The sequence below is a fragment of the Lampris incognitus genome, chromosome 1 (assembly GCF_029633865.1).
Source record: "Lampris incognitus isolate fLamInc1 chromosome 1, fLamInc1.hap2, whole genome shotgun sequence".
Classification (NCBI taxonomy): domain Eukaryota; kingdom Metazoa; phylum Chordata; class Actinopteri; order Lampriformes; family Lampridae; genus Lampris; species Lampris incognitus.
Window position 1 is genome coordinate 110,304,090 of NC_079211.1, and position 25,114 is coordinate 110,329,203.

At 45.3% G+C, this 25,114-nt stretch overlaps 1 protein-coding gene and 1 long non-coding RNA gene across 2 annotated transcripts in view; both read left to right on the top strand.

The window, feature by feature from the left end:
- Nucleotides 1–24,169, top strand: part of srrm4 (serine/arginine repetitive matrix 4) — a 279,300-nt gene extending 255,131 nt beyond the window's left edge. The window contains exons 6-14 of the mRNA XM_056278898.1: nt 6,172–6,198; nt 7,799–7,849; nt 13,475–13,558; nt 16,207–16,372; nt 20,133–20,464; nt 21,381–21,575; nt 21,672–21,773; nt 22,336–22,491; nt 23,890–24,169. Coding sequence (XP_056134873.1) covers nt 6,172–6,198; nt 7,799–7,849; nt 13,475–13,558; nt 16,207–16,372; nt 20,133–20,464; nt 21,381–21,575; nt 21,672–21,773; nt 22,336–22,491; nt 23,890–24,169 — 1,393 coding nt within the window. The remainder of the gene's footprint in view (nt 1–6,171; nt 6,199–7,798; nt 7,850–13,474; nt 13,559–16,206; nt 16,373–20,132; nt 20,465–21,380; nt 21,576–21,671; nt 21,774–22,335; nt 22,492–23,889) is intronic.
- LOC130123957 (uncharacterized) lies at nt 1,503–2,700 on the top strand. The gene is made up of 3 exons (XR_008811351.1): nt 1,503–1,635; nt 2,104–2,161; nt 2,306–2,700. It is a non-coding gene; the product is annotated as an uncharacterized LOC130123957 (long non-coding RNA).
- Nucleotides 24,170–25,114: the final 945 nt, after the last annotated feature.

The following is a 25,114-nucleotide window of genomic DNA, read 5'->3' on the forward strand; positions in this document are numbered from 1 at the left end:
GAGTTGGTCCCCGGGCGCTGCACGGCAGCTGCCCACTGCTCCTAGCTAAATGCAGAGGAAGAATTTCCTCAAGAGTGATTAATAAAGTAGTAAAAAAAAGTCTTTGGTTTGTCATGTAAAATGGGTACATGGGCGTCCGGGTGGCGTGGCGGTCTATTCCATTGCCTACCAACATGGGGATCTCCAGTTCGAATCCTCGTGTTATTTCCAGCTTGGTCGGGCGTCCCTACAGACACAACTGGTCATGTCTGTGGGTGGAAAACCAGATGTGGGAATGTGTCCTGGTCGCTGCACTAGCGCCTCCTCTGGTCGGTCGGTCGGGGCGCCTGTTCAGGGGGGTGGGGGGAATAGCGTCATCCTCCCACACACTACATCCCCCTGGCGAAACTCCTCACTGTCAGGTGAAAAGAAGCGGCTGGTGACTCCACATGTATCGGTGGAGGCATGTGGTAGTCTGCAGCCCTCCCCGTATCAGCATCTGGTCTCGGTATTGACAGTAGCCGTAGCAGAGGACATTAGGCCTAGAATCGACGAGATCCTTTCTAAGAACATATGCAGAGTGTCTGGTAAGAGCTGAACTAAAAAGCAAGCACAATGCCTATTTTGCTTAGGTTTGGCATTATAGGCCCTATTTTTGTGTCCTTTCAAGCCTCCAAAGTGAGCCATATAATTTGAGATACGACTTGTTGCACTGACTATTTTGCGTTATTAGTTTTTCTGAAAACCATGACCCTATTTGTTGTTTTGTTAAAGGACAAAAGTACTGTGGTTCACTTGTGATTCGTTTAACTGTACAGTTATCATTTATACAAAAAAAAAAGATGTCAGCACGAATAATATTTTGCTTTATTTATCAGTTTTGCTGGTAAGAATTACCCACACACAAGGAAAAACCAAAATATTTGGACTGTGCATGCATTGCATGCACATTTTTTTTAAATTTAATAGAGTTACTAGCCATTTTATAACTGTAGTCTAGTCAGTTAAGGCAAAATGGCTGCAAAAAGTCATTCACATTTGAGCCTATGTTTTTCTGTTAATTTAGAGTCCAATAAAGAAAAAAATGCAAGGAGCCCAAAATTTTAGGTGGGGGAAGTCTCTGAAATGGCCACGCCCACTTTTTAGGCCTGGAAATCAGTATCTCGGCTCCTGAATGTCGCAGAGAGCTGATCATGGGCTCAAAAGAAGCAGAAGCACCACATTTATATAAGCATTATGAACAAACATATACCCCAAAACCTTTACTTTTTCAGATATTTTAAGAAAACTAATTTTTACTGGTCACGTTTCACGTATCAGCTCCTGAAGGTTGTAAAAAGCTATATTTGACATGAATCTCATTCGCTGCCTATGTTATAAAGCATGAAGCACAATACACACACGAATCATGAGTTTAGAAAATATCTTAGTTGTCTGTGGTTCTTCTTATCACTTGGGATGTAATGCCGCCTCTGACCACAATTACAAATTGGCGCTGTTTGTTTATCAAGTGGTTGATTCTACAGGAAAGGAAGCAGAAGTGCACATGTTTCAGTAAAGCTAGTTTACTGTAAACATTTGCCAAAATATGACATGCATGCCTCATCTGGCCTTCATATCAGTGAGTTAATTTGTTCCTGACCTCGTGGATGGATGGTAAGGAACAGTGTTGTTTTATTTTTGTATGTTTACCTTGTAAAACATTATTTTCACCTTAGCTCATATGTGTAGGCCTAACTAGCCTTGCAAGCATGACTTGCTCGATACACTCGACAGCACAGTTGCACAGTTGTAGTATTTGGCTAAGGCATTACCTACTTTTGGACAGTTGGTGTTTGTGTGTCTGCTTGCTCTACACATGTTGGTTAATTTTGGGCATTTTTAGTTGGCTGGTATGAAAGGGTGAAAGTATTTGTAGTAACAACACTTTTATTATGCTATATTTGGACACACTTTTATTGGACTATATTTTGTATCTATGCAGAAGAATAAATAACATTGTTTATTGCATGCTATTTTTGTGGGAGGGTGGATGTATTGTGCCATACCAGTGAAACATCACTCTGTTACAAACTTGTGTACAGAAAAATCAAGTTTAAATTAGTTCTGATTTTCCATGATCAGATGATCCCCCATCCTAACTATGGAACTAGGGAACAAGACCCTGTGCATTGTCTGCAAGGTTAGTTTTCACGTGTGTGCTTCAGTAGTATAATGTTTATGACATCAATGAGTCCAACAGTGTTAGTTTTCATGCGTATTCCTTCAGTAATGTAATGTTTATGACAGCAATGAGTCCAACATTTCATTTCTAAATTCATGACAGGAATCTGGTGGAAGGGACATAACTGCTGTCACAGCTCCTAAGCTGCTTCACCAAGTAAAACTGTTTGAGGAATCCGGACTGATCACCAATGATGCGGATATCAATCTTTCACAGAGACTGTCAGCTGTCAATGCAGAAACTTTACAGGATGGATATAAAATCCACAAGAGTTGCTATGATCGCTATAATAACAGCCATTTCAATTGTGCGAAGGATCGTAAACGGAAAAGAGAACTGGACCTTGCAGATCACCAGACTATTGGGGCAAACACACGAGCAAAGGCTGGGCCTAGTCTTGCGTTTGGAGCCGAACTTTGCTTCTATTGTGAAGAGCCAGCCATTGAGAACCCTCGGAAGAAGGACAAATCAGAACCATTGTTAGCTGCTGCGGGAAAAGAAAAGTCCGCAAAACATGTGAAGGATTTCACAGACAATCTAGAGATGATGGCCAAAGTCCTGAATGATGGCAAAATACTCAGATTACTTGAAACTGATGTTAGATCACGGGAGTTATTCTATCACAGGAAGTGCCACTCAAGATACCGTAACAGGTGAGCCAGCACAACATACCCTTTTAAGTTCAATTCTTAAGTTGAGCTATAGTCGGGCCATATATATATATTTTAATAATTTTATTATTTCTTCTTACTAGATACAGTTCAGCGAGCTGCAGGATAAAGCAAGAAAGAACTTCATCACAGAACTCCCCAGACATGATCCAGTATGCTGAATATATCGCCATGGAGGAAGTAGGGAACTTCATTGATGACAGCTCAGAAAATGTTTTTGATCTTCACAAACTCGAGAATATTTATCTGCAGAAAGTTGAAGATTTGGGCTTCGACCGGCCCAAATCTCACTCTACACGATTTGCTGAGAAACTCTCGAACAGCTGTCTGGACATAAATGTAGTGCAGAAAGAGACAGGGGCACATTACAGGGTAATTAAGAAGGGTAGTTTGGACAATGTAAAACAGCCTGCTACAACTCCCTTGTCCCCCTGTCATTGAATGGGGTTGGACTACCGAAGGAGAGGAACTCTTCGTCAAGTGGAGCACAGTTTCCACAAGAGATACATTGTCTCAAGTAACAGGGGTGTGTAGTTGCAGATCTAATAAGTGTACCTCATGTTCTTGTGCTGGCAGAGGGATGAAATGTCTCATTTATTGCAAGTGCCTCAGCAAGTGTTTGAATCCAGTCTGATGGGATGTGTGAGGTTAAAATAAAGATTTTTTTGGACCTCACATGGTTTGCTTTGTTTCTTTGGTGGTTACTGGGTTCCTCCTCTTATAACAAAGAGTCAACTTGAATACTAGCACTCCATGAGTAGATGTAACACTTTTACTCAAACAAACTGTATAGCCTTCTTGCACAGATTTGGCTAAAGTTGATTGCATGCTGCTGATCAATTCAATGGAAAAAAGAACATGTTCATGAATAGCTCAAAACGTGAAGGTTTTAGGGCATACAGTATATTTGTTCAGAGCACTAATATAAATAGTTATTTCCACATCTTTTGAGCCCAATATCAACTCGGGGCAACCTCCGAGAGCTGAGCCTGAGATATAGTCCCAGGGCTAAAAAGTGGGCGTGGCCATGTATGTGAACAGTGAAAATTAGTTTTTTGTAAATACCTGAAAAAGTAAAGGTTTTGGGGTATATGTTTGTTCATAATGCTTATATAAATGTGGTGCTTCTGCTTCTTTTAAGCCCATGATCAGCTCTCTGCGACATTCAGGAGCCGAGATACTGATTTCCAGGCCTAAAAAGTGGGCGTGGCCATTTCAGAGACTTCCCCCACCTAAAATTTTGGGCTCCTTGCATTTTTTTCTTTATTGGACCCTAAATTAACAGAAAAACATTGGCTCAAATGTGAATGACTTTTTGCAGCCTTGACCCCATATTTGCCCTTAACTGACCAGACTACTGTCACAGTGTGACAGTGGTGAGGTGTGCAGTAGGAATGACAGATGGGTTCAAGGGTGGAGGTGGGATTACATCAAGGATTGGCTCAGAGCCCCTTCTTGTTTGCAATGGTGATGGACAGGTTGATGGACGAGATCAGGCAGGAGTCTCCGTGGACTATGTTGTTTGCAGATTACATTGTGATCTATACTGAGAGTAGGGAGCAGGTTGAGGAGAGCCTGGAGAGGTGGCGGTATGCACTGGAGAGAAGAGGAATGAAAGTCAGTAGGAGCAAGACAGAATACACATGCGTGAACGAGAGGGAGGACAGCAGAATGGTCATGATGCAAGGAGTAGAGGTGGCAAAGGTGGATGAGTTTAAACACTTGTGGTCAACTGTTCAAAGTAGCGGGGAGTGCAGAAGAGAGGTGAAGACGAGAGTGCAGGCAGGGTGGAGTGGGTGGAGAAGAGTGTCAGGAGTGATTTGTGACAGAAGGGTACCAGCAAGAGTTAAAGGGAAGGTTTACAAGATGGTAGTGAGACCAGCTATGTTGTATGGTTTGGAGACAGTGGCACTGATGAAAAGACAGGAGGTGGAGCTGGAGGTGGCAGAGTTGAAGATGCTGCGACTTTAATTGGGAGTGATGAAGAAGGACAGGATTAGGAATGAGTATATTAAAGAGACAGCTCAGGTTGGACAGTTTGGCGACAAAGCAAAAGAGGGGAGATTGAGATGGTTTGGACATATGTGGAGGAGAGATGCTGGGTATTTTGGGAGAAGGATGCTGAATATGGAGCTGCCAGGGAAGAGGAGAAGAGGAAGGCCCAAGAGGAGGTTTATGGATGTGGTGAGGGAGGACATGCAGATGGCTGGTCGGGCAGAGGAAGATGCAGAGGACAGGAAGAGATGGAAATTGATGATCTGCTGTGGCGACCTTTAACGGGAGCAGCCAAAAGTAGTAGTAATTGTAGTAGTAGTAGATTAGCCTACTTATATTTCTTCAATAAAAAGAAAATTGCTATAAATTTCTGGTCCCGATCTTATTCACAACCCTCAGTAAGTCGGAATTTATCATCCCTAGCTTAATCGATAGGTGTGTTGGCGTTGTAGCTAGGGTAGTGACTGGCAAGCAGCCATTGTTTGCAGAGTTCAAGATCGTTAGGGAAATGGTGAAGATGTAATTGCTAGAGTATATTTAGATTATTCCATCGTTCGGCAGACAAAGGACTTGAGTACAAACCATTATAATGGCTCACAACAGAGTCCAATTTCTGCATAGATAAACTTGCCGGCCTGCTCAAATTGACAAAACATCTGAGTTTTAACTTTCGACCAATCTTTGACCTCTACTGTACTTTTGTTCTGTCCTCGAGCTATCAATCACAACAAACCCTTGAGGAGCCATTTAGCACAGTCGTGTTGCGTCTTGAAAAACAGTTCAATTTCTGCATTCCAAGCTCATATATTCTCATTATGAACGCCTGGTCAGTGAAAGACTGTTTATCAGCCAACCTCAGTGCAGTTTCTTGGGTAAATTCTTTGACGAATATGGGGAGAATGTAAACCTATGTTGGATCTAGCAAATAAAGCGGTTGAGGGAAAAGTGGTCTATATCTATGTGAAACATGTGGCATGTGTTGTCAATGGAAGATGACTTGTAATTACGTTGGTGTGATCCTTTAAATTCTATGTGCAGACCTGGTATAGCCCTGAATTCCAGTTATGGTCTCAGAGGGCTTTACATTCACAAAGCCCCCCCCCCCAAAAAAATAGATAAAGCATATACATTTAAAAAAGATAGATACAGTAGAGCACAATGGGCGATGCCCTCTATCATTAGACCATCGATTCAGATGACAAAACACTGCACAGAGGGGAAAAAAACCTTCTCAGGAGAGAAATTGGGAGATTATGATGTTGTGCGCCACAGGACTGAACAGCTTTTCTTTCCCTTTTTCAGATACACCTACAAAAAATCCAAACACAGGTATGTATGCTGCACAAGTCTGTCGTGGCATTTTGGATGTAATTTTCGTAAATGTTTTGTGTTCGTAGGTGTGTTTCTGGAGGACAGGTTGAACAAGTTTCTGTTTTAGGGCACGGTCACACATGTGCGAAATTAACACTGGCGAATATTCCCGTTCACTTCCGTTCTATGTGAGCGAAGGGGCGGATAAAACATTCGCAAATTTGCAAATTCGCCGATCAAAGTTCACCATAGATGAACTCCTCGCTGTCATGGGTGTGTGTTCTGGGTCGTCGGGGCTCGCCCATCCCCTGATTGGTGTTTCAGTTCACCTTCGCCCGTGTGCCTGAGTTGACCCTGATTGCCCGGCTTCACGTACCTGTTCCCTTCTCCCATTCGCTGTGCAGTACCTGCACCCACTCTCCCTCCCCTTTCTCCGATTGGCTGTCCGGTTTTTGCCCTGTCCTGCGCACCTGTGCCCAATCTTCCTCCCCTTTCTGTGATTGGCTTTCCGATTCCTGCCCTTTCATGCGCACCTGTGCCCAATCTTTCTCCCCTTTCTGCGATTGGCTGTCCGGTTCCTGCCCTGTCTTACACACCTGCGCCCAATCTCCCTGGTTGGCCGCCCTAGGTATATTTGCCCCGTAGGTTCTCGCGTTCCTTGTCGGATTGTCTCTCATACACTCACAGAGACGCTCGCCACGTCATGTTCTTAGCGTTTCCCCGCTGTCTGTACCTGCCGTCAGTACCTGCTGTTTGTAAGTTTCTGTTACTTAAAGAGTTGTTTTGGCCCAGTTTGTCTCCGCTGTCTGCACTTGGGTCCTCTCCCTGCTCTCGTCGTGACACACGCGAAGTGAAGACGCGAACTTGCTTTGCCACCGGAAGTGAATGTTTTTGTAGCGAATTCGGTGGGGCAGCCGGGAATCGTTGCAGCCAGGACGCGAACCCGGGTCTCCCGCACCACGGGCGACTACATTAACCAGTCTAAAGGGTCCGACGCGTTAGCCAAGAGCTAGCGAGTCTAGTCATCCATGATCGTTACACTGCCCCCCACGCCTCTGGGCGCACGCGCTTCCGATGGTCTCACCATCCTGCTTCTGACACCAATGTAACGAATTCAAGGGGACAGTCGAGGAACCGCTGCAGCCGGGACGCGAACCCGGGTCTCCCGCACCACGGGCGACAACGTTAACCAGCTGACTTAAGGGTCCGACCCGTTAGCCAAGGGCTAGCGACTCTAGCTATTCGTTACATTTTATTCGCCCCTTCGCTCACATAGAATGGAAGAGCACGGGAGGCGAATATTCGCCAACGTTACCTTGGCGCGCGTGTGACCGTGCCCTTGAACACAGGTGGTTCAGCGGTTATGATAAATTACCATCTTTTTCCACAACTGTTATACCCAGAGCTAAAAATGTTGTGAACGGTTAGCACATTATGTTGTTTAATGGACCATATGATGAAATTTTCGCGTGGAACTGGTGTAACTGATTTAATTAAATGCCTGATTTGGAGGGAAATGGCTTCATTTTCTGTGGAAATGCTAGTCTTTTAACAGGGGTGGAGAGGAGTCTGTGTTAATGTCTTTTGCTTATGGTTTTACTCCTTCTCATCCCACCAGCTCTTCAAGCTTAAAACACAAGAGGAAGGATGAGCGCAAGCACAAGAAAAGGTTAGTCTGCGCTTATGCATTCGAATCCTGCCCCCCCCCCCCCGCCGCCTTGTCTGACCCTCTCCCATTTTCTTCCCCATGGCACACCATAAATCCTTTTGATAACGCAATTTTTGAGGGGGAAAAAGGGGGGGGATCCTCTAAAAGGCTTCTTTTTAGATCAGGACTAGAATGAAATTGGTGTAGACACAAACGTGCCACTTTTATGTCTGGAGCCAAGCGTGAAACACCCACTTGTAAAGGAGGGGAAGCAGATTGAGAGTGTGAACCACAGAAACGGGGGGAAACCAATTTCACGCTGAGATCTTGCGACGTTTTATCATTTGTCTTTGGCTGAGCAGGCGGCCGTTCAATGGTGCAGAGCAAGGTTAAGATGCTGCCGCTTCAGCAGAGACCTCTGACTTCTCTTAGTACACCTCTCTTGTTTCATTCTTTCACTCCATTCATTCATTATATATTTATTTATTCTGACTTCATCCATGTGATTGAATAGATGGCAGGGAGACATGCTAGCTGGGTCACAAGTCCACACAGAAAAAGCAGAAATGTGAGGCTTAAAAGAAGACAAAAAAACCCAACTTTATTATCAACAGTGCCAATGACACTGACATGACACCTTATTCTCCATTATATTGGCTGGTTTCCAGTCATTAGTGGTGGCGCAGTGGTTAGCATGGTCGCCTCACAGCAAGAAGGTCCTGGGTTCGAGCCCCGGGGTAGTCCAACCTTGGTGGATCATCGTGGGTTGTTCTCTGTGTGGAGTTTGCATGTTCTCCCCACATCTGTGTGGGTTTCCTCCAGGGTCTCCAGTTTCCTTCCACAGTCCCAAGACATGTAGGTCAGGTGAATTGGCCATACTAAATTGGTATGAATGTGTGTGTGTGTGTGATGGCCTGGTGGCCTGTCCAGAGGTGTCTTCCCACCTGCCACCCAGTGACTGCAGGGATAGGCTCCAGCATCCTCGTGACCCTGAGAGCAGGATAAGTGGTTCAGATAATGGATGGATGGATAGTTACTAAAGCAGGTTTGGATCAAGACAAATCAAAGAGCCATCCATCCATTATCCAAGCCACTGATCCTAATCAGGGTCGCGGGGTGATGGAGCCTATCCCAGCAGCCATTGGGTGGAAGGTGGGGAGACACCCTGGACAGGCCGCCAGTGTATCACAGGACAAATCAAAGATGAAATTTCCAAAAACAAAACAAATATTCTTTTTTTTTAAAAAACTTGTTTGGTAAGATTACTGGTCTCCTTAGACAAAGAAAGAAAAGTTGACACAAAATGGTTTCACTTGCTGGCATTTTAGTTGTTGCAGTACGTCCCACACCGAAATGAAACTTTTAAAAGAACGTTTCTTTTAGCCTGGGTCTTGGTTTTGTGGTTTTTGCCATCATGCATATCGGTTATGATATCATTTTACTCACCAGTTTCATTTTGGACATTGGACCATCATTAGACACGGCTTTACAATGTTGTCTCACAGGGTAACTGAACACACTTTTAACCTGTCTTTTCAATAACGAAACCCCTAGTGCCTAAGTTAGACTGAACATGATTTCCTGTTATCTATGGCTTCTCTACTGTGCTGGCCTGGTAGTTCACAAATGGTTACTACTACCTGTGGTACGTAAGTAAGATGGTCATTAATGTAAGTTGAACCAGGAAGTAGTTCAGCAATGGACTCAAGTTTTGTCATAGTGTAGTTTATTAGGTAGATAGGACACTTTTAGATTAAAGGCTTTCAAAATTGTGTGCTGATCTGAATGGAATAGGGGAAAAAATTGGGGAAAATATTTTTCGCTTCAGAGTGTGAACAGTACTATATTGACTTAAGTTTTGGGAAAGTTATTCAGTTAAAAAAGTTTTTCTGCTGATAATTTCAACTGATCTGTTTTGATCATGTGATGAGACCCAAGTCTCGCCACATGATCAAATAATAATAATTCTATTCATATCACTTTTGTTATTAATGTTGCAAAGTGCTTTACAGAAGAAATAAAACCAGACAAAGCAAAAGCGAGAATAAGATCAAAGGACACGAGCAAAGAGGAGGTAACAACATTAAATGAACAAGACCAAATAAATAGGAATAAAAACAGAAAATAAGTAAAAATGAATCAAACATTTCCAAAAGCTTTCACAAAGAGAAAAGTTGTAAGAAGAGATTTAAAAGAATCTAGAGACTTGGTGTGTCTGAGTTCAGTAGGAAGCGTTTGATAGTGTGGGGGCTCTAACAGCAAAAATGCAATAACCCTTTGTGACAGACCATGACCTGGAATAACCAGCAGGGCTCCAGCTGTGGAGCTTAATGGTCAAGAGGGGGCATACCAGGTCAATATATCAAAGATGTATTTAGGAGCAAGCCTGTTTAAGGCCATAAAGAGCAATACATTTTCAAAATCTAACAGGGAGCCAGTGTAGGGGGGCAATCACAGGGGTGATGTGATCATGCCTCTTTGTCCCAGTAATGAGTTGAGCAACAGCATTTTGTACCAACTGCAGGCAGTGGAGGGAGCTCTGGCATAAGTAAAGTGCATTGCAGTAATCAAGCTGAGAATAGATTAAAGCATGTACAACTTTTTATAGATCAACAATTGATAAAAAAAAATAAACTAATTTTTTGAGATTATCTTGAGCTGGAGAAAACATGACTGAACATTTTGGCTTGATTATCAAAACAGAGGTTAGAATAGAATATTACCCCTAGATTCCTATCTATCAGCCTGCTTAAGAATATCTGACAGACCACTGAGCGTTATACCAAAAGGGCTAATGGAATTTGGGGGGCTGAACAGTATGATGTCAGACTTCATCTCACCACATTTCATCATCAGCTGCTTCTCCAGGGTCGGGTCACGGTGGCAGCAAGCTAAGTCGGGCACTCCAGATATCCCTCTCTCCAGCAAAGCCCTCAAGCTGCTCCTGGGGGATCCCAAGGTGTTCCCAGGCCAGATTGGACATGTAGTCCCTCCAGCGAGTTCTGGGTCTACCTCGGGGTCTCCTCCCAGTTGGAAGTGCCCGGAAAACCTCCAAAGGAAGGTACCCAGGAGGCATCCTAATCAGATGCCCGAACCACCTCAACTGGCTCCTTTCGGAGTTCGGTCGGAGTAGAGCCACTGCTCCTTCACGTTGAATGTCCGAGCTCCTCACACTATCTCTAAGACTGAGTCCAGACACCATACGGAGGAAACTCATTTCAGTCACTTGTATCCACGATCTCACCCTTTCGGTCACTACCCAAAGCTCATGACTGTAGGTGAGGGTTGGAACAAATATTGACTGGTAAATTGAGAACTTTGCCTTCCGGCTCAGCTCCCTCTTCACCACAGTGGTCTGGTACCATGTCCGCGTCACTGCTGATGCTTTCCAATCTACCTGTCAATCTCCTGCTCCATCCTACCCTCACTCGTGAACAAGACTTATCATCATTGAATTTAAGAAAATTCTGAGACATCCGGGGTTTAATATCAGAGAGGCAAGTTGTTAGATTTGTTGGGCTGCTAGGATCTGTGGGTGTAGCAGCATGTATAACGGAGTGTCATCAGCATAAAAACGGTAAAACACGTCATGATTTTGAATAATCTGGCCAAGAGGCAACATGTATATAGAAAACAAAATTGAACCTTGAGGGACACACGACTCAACCGAGCCATCGAGGAAGCAGAGTTACCCAGAACAACAGAAAAAGTTCTGTTGGAGCAGTATGAGCATAATAAACAAAGAGCCATGGCCTTGATGCCTACCCAAGTCTCCAAGTGATGTAAGAGAATACTGAATGATGATATTTATAGTTTTCATAGTATATGTAGAATAAGCATATAATTTTGTTACAGATTGCTACAGACTATTTAAAGAAAAAATGAAAACCATGATGGAGATGGATTTGCCTTTTTGAGGACATATAAAACAAATGGCAGTTTGTTTTTTTTTATTTAACATGACTTCTTGTTTGAAGACAGGTGCATTTCCGAGGTTATAATCTGAATCACTTGCAAATGCCAATTCTTCATCCAACACGGCCCCCCAACCCCACGTGCCCCAATGTAACTGCACTGCCTGTACTGTCTGTATTTATGCCATTGAATTTTATTGTTATACAGTACACATTAAAACACAGTCCATATTAGCAAGTAAGCCAGTTCATTGTTTAACATTATTATTAAAGGTTTTATGTTATACGTTAGATTTTCTGAAGCATTATAGGACTACCAAATGTTTTGTGGTGTTGCTAAATAGCACTGCCCCCCCCCCCCCCGAGAAAAACTTAGCCCACAACAAACTATGCAGTGATCGCAGATGGTGGAAAGTGTTTATCTGCTATTCCTCCATTTGAATGTTTGTTTTGCTCCCTTGGATTTCTTTTATTATCACATGGGCGGCACAGTGGCGCAGTGGTTAGTGCGGTCGCCTCAGAGCAAGATGGTTCTGGGTTCGAGCCCCGGGGTAGTCCAATCTTGGGGGTGGCCCTGGTCGTCCTCTGTGTGGAGTATGCATGTTCTCCCCGTGTGTGCGTCGGTTTCCTCCCACAGTCCAAAGACATGTAGGTCAGGTGAATCGGCCGTACTAAATTGTCCCTAGGTATGAATGTGTGTGTATGTCGGCCCTGTGTGATGGCCTGGCGGCCTGTCCAAGGTGTCTCCCCACCTGCCGCCCATTGACTGCTGGGATAGGCTGCAGCATCCCCGTGACCTGAGAGCAAGATAAGCGGTTCGGATAATGGATGGATGGAAGTTAAGTTTTCTTGATGCTAGCTGGCTATCACTTGTTTCTAGGAAACTCCCATAACATGTAAACCTGCTTTGGAAATGTGAAATCAACCCACTGACCGGTGGCATGTGGGCAGATCAAAGACTACAAAGAGATGGACATGTTGCTTGTATTTTACAATTCAAAGAAAAAACCAAAGTAGGCACACAATAATGCCCCCGGCCAGGGGCGGACTGGGAATGAAAAATGGCCCTGGATTTTTTGATTAAGGCCAACCCCCACCCCCCAGTGATATACCACCACCCATACAAACAACCCCATACTTTATGTAAACAGGGTTACTGAACAATATTTATAACAATAACTTTAGTAAAATGGATGTAAACTAGAACAAGGGGAACGTGTTGATCTTAGGAGGAGGCTGGCTAGGAGCAGCACATTTTGGCACTGGCAGCAGGGTGGCAAGAACCTCTCTGGAACCATCTGACCAGTTAAAGAAATAATTTTAACCACCTTCCCTTTTTGTTTGTCCATCTTGCTCCACTCTAGTATTTATCCAAATGTCGCCACGTAACAGGAAAGGGGCGGGGCCCAGGAAACATTAGAATGGACTGGACAAAAAGTAATTGGCTGGGAGAGAGAGGCTGACAGATTTAATACCCAACTGCAGTGGGCCGGCAGCCCACTCACCTTGGCCAGTCAGACACATAACACTTGGTTATTTTTATTTAAGTGGGGATTGCTGCATCGACCCCAATTGTCAAACGGCCCACTGGGAAAACTCCCGGTGCTCCAGATGGCCAGTCTGCCATTGCCCCCTGGCTTCAACATATTTGCCAAGATCTTCTCAAAGGAGGAGCTGCTTGTGCTTTTGTGACCCTTCTGCCTTTTGCTCTATTCCCATGAACCTCTTGCAGGTCGCGGAGCCACACACACCGGAGACGACATTATCGGAGGTCAGAGTTGGACAGTTCGACCTGGAGATCCTCCGCAGAGAGCAGGTAGGAACCAGATGGGGGAAAGACTGACCCCCCCTCCTCCTCCTCCTCCTCCACTGCCTCCCTTAAAGATCTGAGGCTTATCTTATCACCCCAGGGTGTCTGCTGTGCTCTGGTCACACTGATAGTGATGACCGATAGGGATGAGATGACTTCCTGATTTCAGGCAGGAAGTGCTCAACTTCATACTGCAGATTGATGCACACAATATCAATGATGTGCTGCCAAATCAGGAATTTTACAACAACAACAAAAATAAAATAAAATGGCGCAATGTGTTTTGGGGAATGAAATTTAAAAAAGGTGTAACTTCAGATGTATTTGTTTTTGTTTTTGCTACAACTGCTTTAAGGAACAAGTAAGCACTTGGTGTTAACCTGTCTGTGTCATCTAACGTTTATAAAAAGGATAAAAATTGGTAGAGGACAGTGATGGTGGTGTCCATGTATAAGGGGTGAAGATGTAGAGGACAGTGATGGAGATGTCCATGTATAAAGGATATAAAGGGGTGTAGATGTAGAGGACAGTGATGGTGGTGTCCATGTATAAAGGGATGTAGATGCAGAGGACAGTGATGGAGTTGTCCATGTATAAGGGATATAAAGGGATCAGAGGACAGTGATGGTGTGTCCATGTATAAAGGATATAAAGCGGTGTAGATGTAGAAGACAGTGATGGAGGTGTGGGTTAGACTGACGGTGGCAGTGTTCTAGTAGAAAATCTCATCCCAGCTTCTCACAGGTCTGCTCATAGCATTTAGCTGGCATTCTACTGTCATCATACTGTCTTGGCCTAACATGCTGGACCTGGCAGGTGTTGCCTACGTCACATGGGTCTGTGTGTCTTCCATGTCCTCATATCCAGTAGTTGGTTCAAAGGGGTTAATTAATCACAATATGCGTTTTTCCCAGAAAGAAAGGAAAAGTATGGGTTTGCTGCCAAGACATGACCATGTGAAGCATCTAATTTTTTGGTGAATTTATCATGAGGACAGTTAGTTCTGCCATCCTACACTGATACAATCATGTTTTCAGATCAGGAAAAAAAAAAGATTTTACAACCCCTTTGAATAATGCAAACAGTTTAACAGGCAAAGCAAACAAATACTATGACTGAACACTTTTACCTTCACTTAAAGGATAACTCTGGGTTTTTATTAACCTGGGTCTTGTTTGCATAGTTTTTTCCATTATGCATCTTAATTATGATATAATTTTACTCGCTAGCTTTATGTTGGAGATTTTGGATGTGGGACCTTCGTAAGACACGGCTTTACAATGGCATCTTATGGTGTATCAGAACACAAGCCTTAAACCTGTTTCAGCAACAACAAAAACCAAAACTCTAGAGTCTCAGTTAGATTGTACATGATGTCTCATTATCTAGGACTTCTCTACTGCGCTGGGCAGGTAGTTCATCAATGGTCACTGCTGCCTATGGTCAGTGTAGGCTGCTTATTCCTGTAAGCTGGACCAGGAAGTAGCTGTGTCATCGACTGTTGATGATATTGCATATTTCCGGTAATAATTTTTAACTTGCGCTTCAATATTCGCTTCCAGAATCAGAAAGAATCAGAAACACCTTGTCATTTCATTTCATTTCATGCACTTGCGCACATGAAATTAAATAAAAAATCGTTTCCCACAGCAGTGCAAGACAAAGACAGAAACACATATCCAAAAACTACAAGAACACATATATCCAAACTAACACATATATCTAAACTAAAAAAAAAAAAAAATCACTGTCCAGGAGAACGAACGCCAGCCAGGATGACTGTCAGAACTGCCAGTCTGCATGGGCTAGCAGTTAGCTTAGCCTGCCCCGCCACCACATCCTGTCAGACCGCCCTTGGCATTTCCTCTTCAGGCGCAGCTCTGGTCAGGCCGTGGCCCTTGGGCCCACAGGATGCAGCAGACCAGGCTCCCTCAGTCGATCCAACGCCAACTCTCCCAGTCAGACACCTTCGACACACCTCCCCGCACTCCACACGACGACACCAAAAACACAGTCAAGGCTAGGTGAGGATGCCGCCAGACTGCCCTCGGTGTTATTGGAACTGCCAGTCTGTATGGGCTAGCAGTTAGCTTAACCTGCCTCGCCTCCGCATCCTGTCAAACCGCCCTCGGTGTTACCTCTTCGGGCACAGCTCCAAAGGAGCAAGTAAGGATTCCAAACACATGGTCTAGAGAATTGGGTTGAATTGGACTTGTTGAAACACATTGGACACTCGGTCTTCCATTGGCCCATAAGACATCATTATAAAGCTGAGTCCAGCGGTGGTCTCTCCACTCCAATCTCTCCAATGAAGAAGGTTAGTAAAATATCACTGATGTGCGTGATTGCAAAAATCATGAAAATAAGACACAGGTTGTAAAAAAACGTCACTAAATTCCACCAAGCGAGCACTGCCGGCCTAGGTTTAAGAAGAGAGTTGAGCTTCTATCAGCTCTTCAGTCTTCATGACTACCTGCTGTTTTCTCAAAACCCAGGCACATGCAAGAAAATCCCACTGCATTTTTTCCATGTGCCTGATTTAAGCTCAAACAAGAGAAGCTTCACCACTCACATCACGTCTCCGCTGCATCCTGACTTAACTGGAGCATTCTGGGTAATATATCATTCACACTAAATGCAAGGTTTGTCTGCAGACATCATCTGCAGAAATCTGTTGAGCAGCAAGCACTGGGACACCTGGCTGCCCTAGAAGAAGACAACGATGCAGCTCTCAACCAAAAGGACTTGGACTGGAGACCTTTGGCCAAGTCGGTGTGTAAAACACCTTCACAGTATCGCTCCATCTTCTCCACCGGCACTGTAAGTACTACTCGGGACACTGACAGTGGCACCACTAATTTAATCTGATTTGTTGTTACGGCCATGTAAAACTCTATCTGACATATATTGTAGTAGCTCGAGAACCCAGTGAAGTGAAAAAAGTTAATTGTTTGTGGAAAATTATTCTCATAACTAGAAGAATTAAACGCTGGGATCTCCAGAAACCCAAGCATATTTGATGCTCGAACATGATATCCTGACTCCATTTACAAGTCCTTCTGATTTGCACAGCATGCAGTGCATTTGGGAAATTACAATCCTTAAGCCATTAATTTTGTGTGAAGTGAATCCAAGCCACTCTGGCTCAGTCACATCTCTTTTACATAGCCTGGCTCACTTTAATGACCTGTTATGAACTCTTCGTTTTGCAGTAATGGTAACTGCTTCTTGTTTTTCTGTTTTGATAACATTGAGGAATGTCTCCAGATAAAGATGCTGTTGTAAGCAAATGAAAAATAGTCCGCTGGGTGTTTCTGAACTTTTTTTCTTCTATTAAGCTCTAATGGAGCAAAAATCAATGGGAAATATAAGAATGACTATAGGGAATTTGTCGACAAAGACTTTTGTTTCAAGGTTACTTGTGCTGACAGGCCACCATTTCCCCTCACTTCTGTGTTTGTTATGCAAAAGAAAAATGTCACTAATTTCTGGCGTTGCGTATCTATGCATTACAGTTTCTGCACAAAGCATTTATCTTAGTCTCAATGGTTTGATGTCACATTCTAATTTTCCTTTTTACCATGCGCTCAGTGTATGAGAACACTTAGATCTTCTATAGACTATAAATGATGAATACTATTTGGATTTAAACTCATGGCAGCAACAGGTTGAGTTTTATTTTGTAGGCAACACACAGCATTACATTAATATTCATTTACACCTTTCAAAGGTTTGTGAGCTGTAGTTTTGAAAATGAATGCACCTTCCAGGTTGCGCAGCACAGGTTTTTTTCCTCGGTGACCTACAGTTTTTGCATAGATATTAGAATTTACCACAGTTATTTTGAGGGTGGCAATAAAATCAAAGGAAAATTCGCCCACAATTCAACTTGGGACCTGCGGTGTGTCATCCGGTCATTTCGTTGTTTTGCTGAGTCTGAGAATATCACACTGGTGCATACACAGGGTAGGATTAAACATACTACGTCAACCCCTACATCAGGTCTAGCCACACATAACATACATCGGGCGGCACGGTGGCACAGTGGTTAGCGCTGTCACCTCATGGCAAAAGGGTTCTGGGTTTGAACCCCGGGGTTGTTCAACCTGGGGGGTCATTCCGGGTCGCCCTCTGAGGAGTTTGCATGTTCTCCCCATGTCTGCAGTGGGTTTTCTCCAGTTGCTCTAGTCCCCCCCCCCCCCTCAAACGAATTAAGGTTAATACTCCTGTCTGTGCCCCTGACCAAGGCATGGCAAGACAAACTGGAGTTGGTCCTCGGGTACTGCATGGTGGCTGCCCACTGCTCCTAGCTACAAAGCTAGGATGGGTTAAATGCAGAGGAGGAATCTTCCCCATGCAGATCAATAAAGTATCTCAAAATCAAAAAATAAATTGACATCCATAACCCTGCACTGATGTGGGCTGACTTTCCTGCCACTCCGTTGGTCTCTGCAGCCTGTGAGGAAGTTCTTTACATTTCGACACACAATATCACTGAGTGATTAGCGCCATCATCTGATGAGTGATTCCCTTAATGAGTACTGTGTCATAACGCCAAGTCCCTGTCCATAATATCTGCTGTAAAAATCATCCCCCTCTCTGCAAATACAGTTTCCACACCTGCGTTGTATTTAGAGCCATCCTGATCACTCAGAGTTTGCTAGCAGTGATAAGCATCTACTTACCTGCACCCCTGAAATAAACCATATGTATGTAGCCCGAACCCCCTCAGAGCTTCCTCCACTGAACCAGACCTGGGAGGCAAACCTTCCCACTGAATTCCCCAGTATGGTGTGATTAAAATCCTGTTGTTCAAAATTTGTAAATAATAAATCAAGGGAGTGGGCGTCCGGGTAGCATAGGGGTATATTCCATTGCCTACCAACACAGGGATCGCCAGTTCAAATACCCATGTTACCTGCAGCTTGGTCGGGTGTTCCTACAGACACAATTGGCCATGTCTGTGGATGGGAAACCGGATGTGGGTATGTGTCCTGGTCGCTGCAGTAGCGCCTCCTCTGGTTGGTCAGCGTTATCCTCCCACACGCTACGTCCCCCTGGTGAAACTCCTCACTGTCAGGTGAAAAGAAGCGGCTGGTGACTGCACATGTATCGGAGGAGGCATGTGGTAGTCTGCAGCCCTCCCCGGATCGGCAGAGGGGGTGGAACAGCGACCGGGATGGCTCGGAAGAGTGGGGTGATTGGCCAAGTACAATTGGGGGGAAAAAAAAGGAGGAAAAATTTGTTGATGAGAACATGGTGTTTTTGTGACTAGATCTGAATCCCTTGTGGACCAAAGGCCAAGAAAGCATGCGGCAAAAATTACTGTAACACCCGTGTAGACAGCGGAAGGCAGCCATTGTCACAGCATTATGAGATATCATTAGGGGATGACTTTATTTAACATCTACTGTCTTCCACTGCAACATTCTGTCCTGTGTATGCACAAAGGGCGTGGAGATATGAGAGGTAAATGACGGCTTCTAGATTTCTGTAATTTCCCCTCGTGGCTGGCATGTTGTGCAGACGGTGTACTAGATGATGGAAAACTAGGAAGGACAGAGCGGATTAACCTCTCAAGGGTCTCCTTCATAACTGGTTAAGTAAAAGAGAAATCGTAATCTGTCGGTTACAGAAGAAATTAATAGAATTCAAATCATCTCCAACACCTTCTAGATCTGTGGGCTCTAGAGAGAAAACGCAAAGGTGTACTCTGTAAACGTGCCGTGTGAGAAGTTCTGATGATCGGAGAACTTGAGATAATCTGGAAACTGTTTCCCTTGAAGAGAAAGGAACACACCATAATAAATCTATCTGGCTCTGGGTTTGAAGAGAGGGGTTATTGTCTTTTTCTTGCAATTTACGACTCTAATGATGCACTTATGTTGCCCGCTCTTCCCTTTTTCTTACACCTTACCTACTTAAGGAGGAAATCTTGATTGGTAAGTCGATGCTATCTGCAGATCTAGGGATTTACTGTAGGTCGCTGCAGGCTGATTATTTACTTCTTGCAGGGGGAAAAAAAAGAGCAGTCATCTGTCCTATTCTGAGGGCTTTCTTAGTTAGACTGATGGGATCTCTCTCTCTCTGTCTGCAATCCTTTTTCATTTCTACATAAGACCCATTTTGTGATGTTTGTTCAATGTTCTTTAAACGAGGCTTATTAATGGGGCTATTGTTTTCCTGTTTTCTTCTCTTACTCGAGTTAGAGCAGTAGACCTCTCCACGCATAGTTTCTCTTTTCCGTTCCTCTGTTGTTCCTTTCATATAAATTGTTTCAGTTCAGACTTAATTTCTATAAAATTCCCTTTTATGTTGGGTTATTTTTCCTTGAATTTAGCTGAGTTGGAATTTCTTTTGAGGTTATTAGCATGCTTACTACAAATTTGCATGATGTCCTTATCTTTTGAGTTTTCTGTTCCGAGCAAAACAATACGACAATATACTCTTCTTTGTGTTTTTTGAAGGGAAATGTGTGCCTTTGTAATAGAGTATGCACAGTGCGTCAGGCAGGTAGCAGCTTCCATACATGAAAAACATTCCCCAGTTCAAAGCTGCAGCTTCTTTTGTCTGTTTGCAGAGCTCGCCGCCGTCCAAACCCGGAGAGGAGCTTTTACACGCACAGGGAACTCTGCATCACAGTCTAGCCGGTCACTCCGAAGGACGGCACAATTACGATTCGGGGAACGACACGTCTTCACCGCCGTCAAGTAAAACCGGTGTTTCTCGGGCGAGTGTCACTGCAGACAAAAGGAGCCGTTGTCGAGGTCTGGCCTCGCCGGAGAAGTTGAAGTGTGCTGACAGAGACAACGCCTCTGATTCAGGAAACTCCGTGACCAGTTATGCCTCCCTGTGCAAGCCTCATGTGGAGGAAGGCCTATCCACCAACTTTTTCAATGGGAATGGCAAGAGGTAAGCTTTGTATTTAAAATGAATTGTCGGGCGTCCGGGTAGCATAGCAGTCAATTCCGTTGCCTACCAACATGGGGATCAGCGATTCGAATCCCCGTGTTGCCTCCCATGTGCTACATCTCCCTGGCGAAACTCCTCACTGTCAGGTGAAAAGAAGCGGCTGGCAACTCCACATGTATCGGAGGAAGCATGTGGTAGTCTGCAGCCCTCCCCGGATCGGCAGAAGGGGTGGCGCAATGACCGGGATGGCTCGGAAGAGTGGGGTAATTGGTGGGCATCCGAGTAGCATAGCGGTCTATTCTGTTGCCTACCAACACGGATCAGCGGTTTGAATCCCCATGTTGCCTCCGACTTGGTCGGCATCCTTACAGACACAATTGGCCGTGTCTGCGGGTGGGAAGCAGGATGTGGGTATGTGTCCTGGTCAACGACCTGTGCCTCCTCTGGTCGGTCGGGGTGCCTGTTTTGGAGGGGAAGGGGAACTGGGGGGAATAGCGTGATCCTCCCACGCACAACGTCCCCCTGGTGAAACTCCTCACTGTAAGGTGAAAAGTGGCTGGCGACTTCACATGTATCAGAGGAAGCATGTGGTAGTCTGCAGCCCTCCCCAGATCGGCAGAGGGGGTGGAGCAGTGACCGAGATGGTTTGGAAGAGTGGGGTAATTGGCTGGATACAAGTGGGGAGAAAAAAGGGGGAATCCAAAAAAAGGGGGGGTGAATTGTCCATCCTCTGCGAATGTGGCTCATCACAAAAATGGCACGTGGTTAATCTTCCATCACCATAATTTTTCTTCTCTTTATCAAAAGTGTGGAAAAAAAAAAGTACAAGAAATTCGTGAATTTTTCAGAAGCTGGCATTTGGGTTTTATCTCTCGAAGTGATAAGCTGTCCTCATCTCCCTCTGGCATCTTTCCAGTCAGCGGATAACCTTAGGATGTCAGGTGGAGGTTGTGAGATCTCCGAGGACTGCAAGCTCTCCACCGAGGATGGACGGCTTTTCTCGGCCCCGTCTTCAAACGCAGTCTCCCAGCAGCAGGAGCCGGAGTAGATCCTCTGGGAGCTCGAGGCATTCTGGACACCACTATCGCAGCCATTCACTATCATCAGGCAGGTTGGTTCAGCCCATTTCTGTTACACCTCACAGGACCCTGTCCCAGTCATGCCGAGGTTGGGCTCGAAAGGCTAATTGTTGTTTTCTCACTGTCAGCTCGTACTCCCGCTCGCCGAGTTACTCATCAGATCTGAGGCAGAGGGGAAGCGTGGCCAGCGCCAGCTCCAGAGGAAGCTACTCAAGACACAGCCCCAGCAGGTGAAGTGAACAAAGTCCTCCAGAATCCTGAGACATCTCACCAATCCAACTTTATTCATATAATGTAGTACATCACAGTACAATCCAATACACTTTACATCAGAACAATTTAAAAGGCAATAAAGGACAAGGGGCGACACAGGGGAGCAGTGGTTTGTGCGGTCACCTCACAGTAAGAAGGTCTTGGGTTTGAGCCCCGGGGTAGTCCAACCTTGGGGGTCATCCCGGGCCGTCCTCTGTTGAGTTTGCATGTTCTCCCCGTTTCTGCGTGGGTTTCCTCCGGGTGCTCCGGTTTCCTCCCACAGTCCAAAGACATGTAGGTCAGGTGACTCGGCCGTACTAAATTGTCCCTAGGTGTGTCTGTGTAGAGGGTGAATACAAACTCTGGTTAGGGTAAGAGTCGAGTGCATGCATTCATGTAGATACGGGAGTGTGCTAATGGGCAATTTTGGGGGAGTTCAAGACTTCTTGTTAAGGGTTTATATTGAAAAAAATATCAGATATTTGTACTGTTGATGAAAAAATGGTCTCCACGTCTTTGTTATTTCTGCTTTCTTCATAGGCATCGACACAGGAAGAGGACATTTGGCTCAAGAGAGAGGGGTGTGAATAAGAAGCAGAAGGCTGGCAGAAAGAGACGAAGGCGCAGGTCCTACTCTCCTATGAAGAAAAGGAGACGAGACTCGCCGAGCCATCTGGAAGCACGACGAATTACAAGGTAGAAAGTTTGCCAGTTGTTAATTTAAAGTTACTCCCCCCCCCCCCCTTTTTCTCTCCAATTGTACTTGGCCAATTACCTCTTCCGAGCCGTCCCGGTCGCTGCTCCACCCCCTTCTGCGGATCCAGGGAGGGCTGCAGACTACCACGTCTCCTCCCATACATGTGGAGTCGCCAGCCCCTTCTTTTCACCTGCTAGTGAGGAGTTTCGCCAGGGGACGTAGCGCGTGGGAGGATCACGCTATTCCCCCCCAGTCTATTCTGTTGCCTACCAACACGGAGATTGCTGGTTCAAATCCCTGTGTTACCTCCGGTTTGGTCGGGCATCCCTACAGACACAATTGGCTGTGTCTGCAGGTGGGAAGCTGGATGTGGGTATGTGTCCTGGTCGCTGCACTAGCGCCTCTGGTCGGTTGGAACACCTGTTCGGGGGGGAGGGGGAACTGGGGGGAATAGTGTGACCCTCCGACGCGCTACATCTCCCTGGCGAAACTCCTCACTGTCAGGTGAAAAGAAGTAGCTGGTGACTCCACATGTATCAGAGGAGGCATGTGGTAGTCTGCAGCCCTCCCCAGAATGGTAGAGGGGGGTGGCTTGGAAGAGTGGGGTAATGGCCAAGTACAATTGGGGAGAAACGGAGGAGGGGGGATAAGATATTAAAAGTCAATTTTCTAAAAATATCTTCCACTTGATACACTTCTATCTAGTATGGGCACAAGCCTCATAGAAATGAGCAAATATAGAAAGATAATTCCCTTGAAATGCGATGGTTTGTGATTGGGTGAAATCTGCTCTATGACTGACAACTCTTCTTTTTTGGAGGGGTTTCTCCCCAGTTGTATCCAGCCAATTACCCCACTCTTCCGAGCCGTCCCGGTCTCTGCTCCACCCCCTCTGCCAATCTGGGGAGGGCTGCAGACTACCACATGCCTCCTCCAATGCATGTGGAGTCGCCAGCAGCTTCTTTTCACCTGACGGGAGTTTCGCCAGGGAGACGTAGCGCGTGGGAAGATCACGCTATTCCCCCCCAGTTCCCCCTCCCCCTTGAACAGGCGCCCCGACTGACCAGAGGAGGCGCTAGTGCAGCGACCAGGTCACATACCCACATCTGGCTTCCCACCCGCAGACACGGCCAATTGTGTCTGTAAGGACATCTGACCAAACCGGAGATAACACAGGGATTCAAACCGGCAATCCCCGTGTTGGAAGGCAACAGAATAGACCACAACACTACCCGGATGCCCCAAGTGGATCGACAACTCTTTCCACCCCGATACAAGATGGTCATTTTTCGCTATGATAAAGTCAAAGTTTTACTGAAAGTATCTTTAATTGTTTTGCATGAAAAACCTTATTAACTTGATGCTTCCCTTTCCTGTTCCATGCTAATTCTCCACAGTGCCAGGAAGCGACCAATCCCTTACTTCCGACCCAGTCCTTCCCTGAGCAGTCGGTCCACCAGCGTGTCCTCCTGGAGCAGCCTCTTCACAAGGAGCCGCAGCCGCAGTCCGATGTGCAGCGTCAGCAGAAGCAAGAGTCGTAGCCTCACTTACACCTCCTCTTACAGGAGCTACAGCCGAAGTTCATCCTGGGACTCCATCTTCGGGACTCGCAGCCAGAGCCGGAGGCGAAGTTGCAGCTATACGTCACTGAACAAAAGTGGCAAAAGTAAGCATTAGGACTTTTTTTTCTGAGGACTGGAGGGGACCGCAGTACCTGTCATGTTATCTGAGGAGAATGGATTGTGAGCGCCATTGATCCCATTCACCTCCTTGTAGCTGTTTGAGGCCAGACCGGAAGTATCCAAGGTGGGGTCCAGCCATGTCTCACATCAAGGCATTTTTTGTTCAGGGACTGTTGGAGAGTGAGACTCTTGCTCTTTATTTTTAACTGCATCCTCCTGCATCAGCACACCATAGTGGCCCCAGACTGTTTTATCTATTTGACTCTCCCCAAAGTATCCACAATTAAAACTCACAAAAGAATAAGAAACCATTTTACTTTATTTGCGGTTGGTGTGGTTGCCTCACAGCAAGAAGGTCCTGGGTTCGAGCACCGGGGTAGTCCAACCTTGGGGGTCGTCCTCTGTGTGGAGTTTGCATGTTTCCCTGTGTCTGGTTCTCCGGTTTCCTCCCACATCCCAAAGACATGTAGGTCAGGTGAATCGGCCATACTAAATTTTCCCTAGGTGTGAATGTGTGTGTTGGCCCTGTGATGGACTGGCGGCCTGTCCAGGGTGTCTCCCCGCCTGCCGCCCAATAACTGCTTGGATAGGCTCCAGCATCCCACGACCCCAGTTGGGATAAGTGGCTTGGATAGTGGATGGATGGATGGCTGAATAACTCAAACCAGTGTCGCATCATTTTATGCCCCCACACTTCACTGAAAATTTTCCTCAGTAAATTCTGTCAAAATGGTGTCACAGGTCAATATTTTGGTTGAAATCGCTTATTCATTTTGGTTAAAATTTTGTTTATACAAAACAATCCATTCAGAGTGGGTTATGAAAGCCTAATGAGGATTGCAAGAAAAGCAAAACGTCTCCCTCAGTAGCCAGTTATTGAATGTGTCATCAATTTAATCATCTCATAGTTATAAATGTCTTGCAACGTTGATGTTGGCTG